At 39.2% G+C, this 7,162-nt stretch overlaps 1 protein-coding gene across 1 annotated transcript; it reads left to right on the top strand.

Moving 5' to 3' along the window:
• Nucleotides 1-3,465: 3,465 nt before the first annotated feature.
• Nucleotides 3,466-4,443, top strand: LOC119728640. The gene has a single exon (XM_038200953.1). The coding sequence runs from the start codon at nucleotides 3,575-3,577 to the stop codon at nucleotides 4,409-4,411; it is 837 nt and encodes a 278-aa protein (XP_038056881.1). The 5' UTR covers nucleotides 3,466-3,574; the 3' UTR covers nucleotides 4,412-4,443.
• The last annotated feature ends 2,719 nt before the right edge of the window (nucleotides 4,444-7,162 follow it).

Raw genomic sequence — 7,162 nt, 5'->3', positions numbered from 1 at the left:
CGTCTTTTTTTATTATTGAGTAGACCCATTTACATCAGAATGAAAAACTCTCAACTTTTTTTGTAATGTGCGTTTACATGTTTATAAAACTGAAATTCATTGAGTTTTTGTTGGTCGGCGAGCACATAATTGAAATTAACAATCATCGGCTCTTCATGCCAACTTGGTAAAATCAGAAAATTTGTGATGTAATTAACAGGACACAATGGCTGTTTACTGTTGCCCCATGTGCTAGCAACATGTCTGACTCGAAGACAAGCAGTGAAAACATCAACAAAAATTCAAAGACTCACAGAGATTAGCATTCCTGTAAATTGAACAAGGAACGGTGACCTCCAAGCTGTTCTTTTGTATCAATTTGAGCCAGAACTGCCTAAAGAAGAGCATTGACAACTGATGAGTGGTAGGTCTACCACGTTTCCGTAAAAAAAACCCAACTTTTTATCCAAGGACTCATTATTCAAGTTTTAGATGATCATCAAAAGTCCTACTGCAATTTTCTTCATGATTTAAACGCATTTCCCAAGTTATTCTGGTGAATATTCAGTCCAAAGAGACGACATAGCGTCAGGCTGTTTTTGATACGCTATGGCACACATCATGGCAGTGGAGTGGTCGACCATGTCCCAGAACTAATGTTGTACGGTTAGCAACGTTGCGTGCCCTGGTCAAGTCCCTCATGTTCCTTGGTGCTTTCTTATGGATACGTGCGCCACACAAAAAGTAGTTCTTTTCTCTTTTCTTTCCTGTGAATTTTAACCAGTTTTTTTAACACCAGTCAGTCATGGTGCCTTCCGCTTGCCAGCTGGTGGGCTATCAGAGATCTCCAACAATTAACATCCTGATTCGTAATGATGAATTTCCTCAAATTTTGAAATTGTTAACTTTATTGTTTACCAAAAAAAAGCTGCTGGTATTGTGACCAATAGATGTAAATATAACTGCAAATGACCGATTCAAATCGTCCCTGTGCAGTTAATGTATGATGTCAAAGTCGTGATTGGCACCACAATTCTCCATCTGGAATTAACAAGAATGATTTGATGCCTGGAACAAAGACGTCCGAAGGCAAAGAGGACTTCGAAAGTCTTAGTTCAAAATCCTTCCGTAGGAATTGGACAGGTACACTCAGTTCCCACCAGATGTGGTCCGTCTCTATTATACAAAAAGTAGTTCTTTACTCCATTTACACCAAGAACTAACAACTGCTATTGAGGGGGCTTTTTAGTTGATAAACAAATGACTTTTCCTCACCTTAAAGAACAATGAGAAGCCTCAAGCATTTTTTTATAGGTCGTTTTCCTAGTTCCGGATTTTTCCTAGTTCCGAATCACTTCAAATAAAAACCTACCTCTTTTTGATTAGTCTCCAATTAAAACATTCTGACGGAGTGGATGTTGAAAAGGAAAATGTAAGCTTCTTTATACCCAAAGATCTTTTCGATAAAATCTTTATAGAAGAGGAATTTTGGCCAGATTTCCGACTCACACTCCGACATGCTTGGACGGTTAAAGAAAATCACAGGAGCTGCGAATCGACGATAAATTTTCTCCTCGGTATATCTCTCGTACAGTGTGGTTTTGAATATTTTTTTCATTCACTACAATCGTATAAACTCTTCCATCGAATGTTTGTTCAATCAAAATAAGTTGTAGCGTCTCTAATTTGAAAATTCGCCAACGAATGACCGTATGCTTTTACCTAGTTCCGGATCGCGCGTGTACTTTACGACCCAACTACCATGACTACACGCGCGTTAATCGATTTTGTGTGACGTATCCTGTGCTGGGTCAAAGATTTTTGGTCCGTGCATGAGTTCGAGCCGTTGCGCTGCAGACAAAAGTTTCAAAATCATTTACGTTTTTTCTTTTTAAAATTTGCTGGAATTCTCTTGCATGAACGATTTTTGGATAATGAAATAATACTTTATCAGAAAATCTGTTTGATTTGGTTGGTTCTGGCTGAAAAAAAAGGATTTTCTCGCGTGATTTTTTGCTTCGCATGAAGCAGTTTTGATCGATTCGGAACTGATTGAACCGATCCGGAACTAGGAAAAGTGACATCGGCACTTTTGACGTCGTAAAATCAAAATGAAAAGAGCTTAAATTTTGCAAATTATTTCATGGTCTCTCCATCACTCAAGGTAAACTTTTTAATCAATGTCACTTGAATTCGTGGAGTAGTTGAGCCAAAATCAGCCTGAATGATGTTTGCTATCCGGAACTAGGAGAACGACTGTAGTTTTTTTTTACACACGCCAATGTTTCCGCAAGTGCTTGTAGTTTATCAGGGGCCAATTTTTTTTTTTCACACACACGTTTCGAAAGCTTGTGATGTTTGAATGCTGAATCGGTGACAGCAAGGAGTGTTCAAAGTAACAAACTGTGAAAATAAGTTCGCTTTCTGTTTTTATTGTATTTTCTGACGATAGAGATGAAAGACATGCTGCTGTTGGGCCAGATCCGCTGTTTTACTTCTAACAGCGAACATACCGTAGCGACACGAAGGAATGAGCAAAATCACCGTGTACGCCAGAGGTCGTCATTCATGTTTCAAGGCCAGCCAGTCTGTCGAGATACATTCGTCTTTTTACACAAGTAAGGTTTAGTAGAAAACTTATATCCAAAGAAAATTTATTAAGATTCCAACAAACATTTCACAGACTGAAACTTCAGATTTTGTGGAATTTTTTTGTTTTTTAAGCAGAGTTTATTGTTTCTTTTTTAATAGTAAAAATCTTGTCATCATTGTTTGGGAAAATAAACTTAATATTTTAAAATGTTCACATCTGTCAGTACGACTTGTATTAAATTCAGTATTGATACATGTGGATGTGATCCAAACCAACCCATGATGTACATTTTGTTATAATTCTTTTGGTTTATGTCTTTGTTTTTGTTTTTATGTAGTATAAGTGTCAACATGCTGAAAGCTCTCCAGAAGCACTACCGTGAGAATGGATGTAAACCAAGGATCCACAAAAATACTGGGCGAACCTTCCAAAATCATCTGAGGTATGAAGACAACTCCAGTGTGCGTAGCTTCATCTGGAACTACTCTGAGACGCATGCCATTCTTCTTCCCGGTCGCATTCCAGGATTCAAGCGAGATGACATCAGGGTTCTCCCCTCTAGTGAAACAAAGGCGAATGTGTGGAGAAAGTACAAGATTGCAATGCAGGAGTCAGGTAAATAAAACTAGACCATGTCCGAATTAGCTGCTACGGATATGGCTGTTGATTGCTAAGTTTTGTCTATACCTCAACGATGGGCTGATAAAAACCAAAGCTTGTAACATTCTTTTCGGAAACGGCGGTAATTTTGAATAAGAACATTGATTATGTACCCAACTGACATTTTCCAAGGGATACACTTAAAGCGGTGTGGTTTTGTTACCTGCCATATCATGTATGTAATAATAAAACGCAAGAATGTACATGTACATGTAATACACAGTGTTAAATGTACACACTTTATCTAAATGCTATGTTTTCACAGGTGACAGAGTGGTTGCACTTTCAACATTCAGAAAGCTGTGGAATAGGGTGTGTCCTTTCATCGTTTGCTGCAAACCTATGACTGATGTATGCTGGCAGTGCCAAAAAAAAACCAACCTCCTATTCAGGTCAGCAAATCTTCCAGATGCAGAGAAGCAGGAGCGCTGCAGAATACAGCAAGCTCATCTGGAGAATGTTGGTCATGAGAGAACCTTCTACAGGGACCTTGTTCAGGATGCAAGGGTGGCTGCAGAGCAGATTGGGGTTACTCAACTTGGGCCCAACACTCCTTGCACCAACGCCATAGACATGCACTATTCATTTGACTATGCCCAACAAGTACACTTTCCATCAGACCCTATCCAGCCTGGCCCAGTGTATTTTTTGACACCAAGAAAGTTGGGCATTTTTGGTGTCCATTGTGAGGGCGTCACAAAACAGTTGAACTATTTAGTTGACGAATCCGTACTCATCTCCAAAGGAAGCAACGCCGTGATCAGCTACTTAGACAATTTCTTCAGGACCTATGGCTTAGGGGAGACTAAAGCCCATCTTCACTGCGACAACTGCAGCGGCCAAAACAAGAATCGGTATGTCCTTTGGTACATGCTTTGGCGTTGCATGAGTGGTCTCCATCGATCTATTGAGATGCATTTCATGGTGGTTGGACACACAAAGTTTGCCCCTGATTGGTGCTTCGGCCTCTTCAAGCAGCGCTACCGCCGAACAGCTGTCTCCTGCCTTGATGATGTTGTTCGTGTAGTCACTGGAAGTACACAAACTGGAATCAACATCCCCCAGCTTGTAGGTGATGAAGCTGGTAACACCTTCGTTCCACAGTTTGATTGGCAGGCATTCTTGTCCCCATTCTTCAAGCCACTTCCAGGGATCAAGAGTTTTCAGCATTTTCGGTAATTTTATTTATTTTGTGGTTTTTCTTTATTCGACTGTTTCCGCAGTAAAAAAACCTAAAAAAATTAACTGCATTATTTCTAACCTTACTGTTCCCCTTTGTATTTATGTTTTATTTAAAGTTTTACATCTGATGAACCTGGCGTCGTTTTTGCAAGAAAGTACCTTGAGGATGAAGAGACAAGCTTCCAGCTCCTAAAGACCCATGACAGACGCCCTACTGCTGACTTTCCTGAGCCCCAGACTCCTCCTGGGCTTGATGCAAGACGCCAGTGGTACCTCTATGACAAGATCCGTGACTTCTGCAGCGACGCCACCAAGGATGTTGTCTGTCCCTTGCCAACAGTTCCGAAGCCATAGTCATCATCTTCCAGTCTCCTCTCCACCCAGTCTCCCCTCCTACACAGCAACAGCAGTCCATCATGAAGACAGACAGTGTTGACTGTCTGACAAAAACAACCGGTTCTTTTCAGAACCACCCACATCTTCAAAAAAGAGATTTAGGCCTAACAGCAAAGTCGCACAATATAAAAGAAGATCCCCAAAATCCCCCAGGAGTTTTATAAGCAAAAACAGTGAATTTTATACCAAAAACTCCATTTTCCACCCAAAAGTCAGACAGTGGTTTTGTCTTTTACTTGACTATAATGACATTGTAATAGTGATGTCTAATGGTGAATGATTTGATGATAAAACCTCTGCAAAACATGGAATTAAGGTTTTTTTTCCAAAAACCTTGTATTTTAACCCAAAAATTATATTTTTTTCTCAAGGGTAGTTTGCCTGAGCATAACGGTACTTACACTATAGAAAATACAACTGAGACTTGCGAGATATCTTTTTTTTTTCTTCCGACCGCCCCATGTGCATTCTCTAAGTCTTTATATTTTGACTAAAAAGAATGATTTTAAGACAATTATGCAAATGAGTAAAAAATAAAGATAAAGCTCCCTTTTCCACCCAAAAGTCAGACCATGTTTTTTTTCTTACTTGAATATAATGACATTGTAATTGTGAACGATTTGATGATAAAACCTCTGCAATACATTAAATTAATGTTTTTTTTACCAAAAACCTGGTATTTTAACCCAAAAATTTTACAATTTTTTCAAAGGTAATTTTCTTGAGCAAATCGGTACTTACATTATAGAAAATAAAACTGAGACTTGTGAGATAACTTGTTTTTCTCTTTCCAACTGCCCCATGTGTATTCTCTAAGTCTTTATATTTTGACTAAAAAGTTTGATTTTAAGGCAATTATGCAAATGAGTAAAAATTAATGATGAAGGGCTCCAAAATGATAAAAAAATCAGGAAATCTATTCCAGGGTAACATTGAACATTGTGTAAAATTTTCAGAGTGATAGTCAAACAGGAACCCTGCTGTTGCTAGGGACTTTTGAATAAACTGCATTTTGTACTATTTCCATTCATGTGGTAAATGTTTCTAGGGGCATTTCCACGTAAGCCATTTCCTTTTAATTAACAAATCCTGATATGCAAATTTTGATATATCTTCGCAATGCAACATCGCACAGAAGTCATATATATACCAAATTAAAGCTTAGAACGTGCCCTTTCCACCCATGTACATAACTCCAAAAAAAGAATTTGGGACTTAAGGGCCATTTTTGCAGAGCCGGTCACATTTGAAGTTCATATTTTAAGTATTTATCGAGTTATCGCGCTGACGAGATTTATCCGGACACACACACCCACCCACACACACACCCACGGAAGGACAAGGTGGAAACAGTATGCCCCTTCGGCTTCGCCGCGGGGCATAAAACTGTGGTGTGATTAAAGCTGGCCACCGACACAATTAGGTTTGCCTTGGCATAGCCTTGTCTGATGCGTTCGCTACCCGTAAAAGTGCGCTTGTGAATTCTCAGCTTTACATTGTTCAGGGTGCTAGCTTGCGTGAATGATGTTGATGTGGAAAGACATTTCTTACTTTGGTTGGGCCGTTAGAGCAATCACAAAACAACCATCAACAAACTATAAATCAAACTATCAAAACACTGTGTAACTATCAAAACACTTGACTTATCAATAGAAACTACCAAAACATCAATGGAAATATCTCCATTTTAAATTCTGAAATTGTCATTTAGAATTGTCTGGGGTAAAAGCTGTTGCCAAGTATGGTTCATGGAGCATGTGGCTGCCCATGTCGATCAGTGTATTGTAAACAAACATCCTCTTGTTGCCCGGAGTGATCTATGAACTATGCTGCATCGGGAGTCCTGTTTATTACGTTACAATTTTACAGTCGGGAAATGAAAATATGTGTTATACATGTTACATGTGTTTGGCTTCTTTATGTTGTTTTCTATCCTCAAGGATACATGAACTCATGAAGCTTTTCACAACCAAAATGAGCTGGTAATTGGTATGGCCTCCTGCCAGACCACTGTCTCATTCTTGGGTCTAACCAAACCCTTTGCTTTAGAGAGATTTTCCCATGCCCATGTCTAGCTATTTTTGGTAGCAAGAATGTCACTTTCACTAGCTGTGGAGACAAATCAATTAGGGTTTGGAGGTTGTTGGGACCTGGAAGAAATATTGCTGATCAGCAGATTCACCCAGGACTCCCTGAAAAACTAGCCAATCAAAAAGTTTATATTCAAATTATTTCACAAGGAAGGAGTAGTCAATTTAATATGTAGCCAATCGGCAAATGGATCGAAGTGTCCATCACCCAACTAAAGTGGGTATTTAAGGTCCCGCATCAGGGCCAAAAGACCAGTCTGCA

Source organism: Patiria miniata, unplaced genomic scaffold, assembly GCF_015706575.1.
Source record: "Patiria miniata isolate m_02_andy unplaced genomic scaffold, ASM1570657v1 HiC_scaffold_20, whole genome shotgun sequence".
In the NCBI taxonomy this organism is placed as follows: Eukaryota; Metazoa; Echinodermata; class Asteroidea; order Valvatida; family Asterinidae; genus Patiria; species Patiria miniata.
The sequence above is the reverse complement of the archived record's forward strand: the minus strand, read 5'-3'. Positions and strand labels throughout refer to the sequence as shown.

Bases quoted from the DNA above. Each gene is read 5' to 3' on its own strand.
- LOC119728640 (XM_038200953.1), top strand. From the start codon at position 3,575: ATGACTGATGTATGCTGGCAGTGCCAAAAAAAAACCAACCTCCTATTC.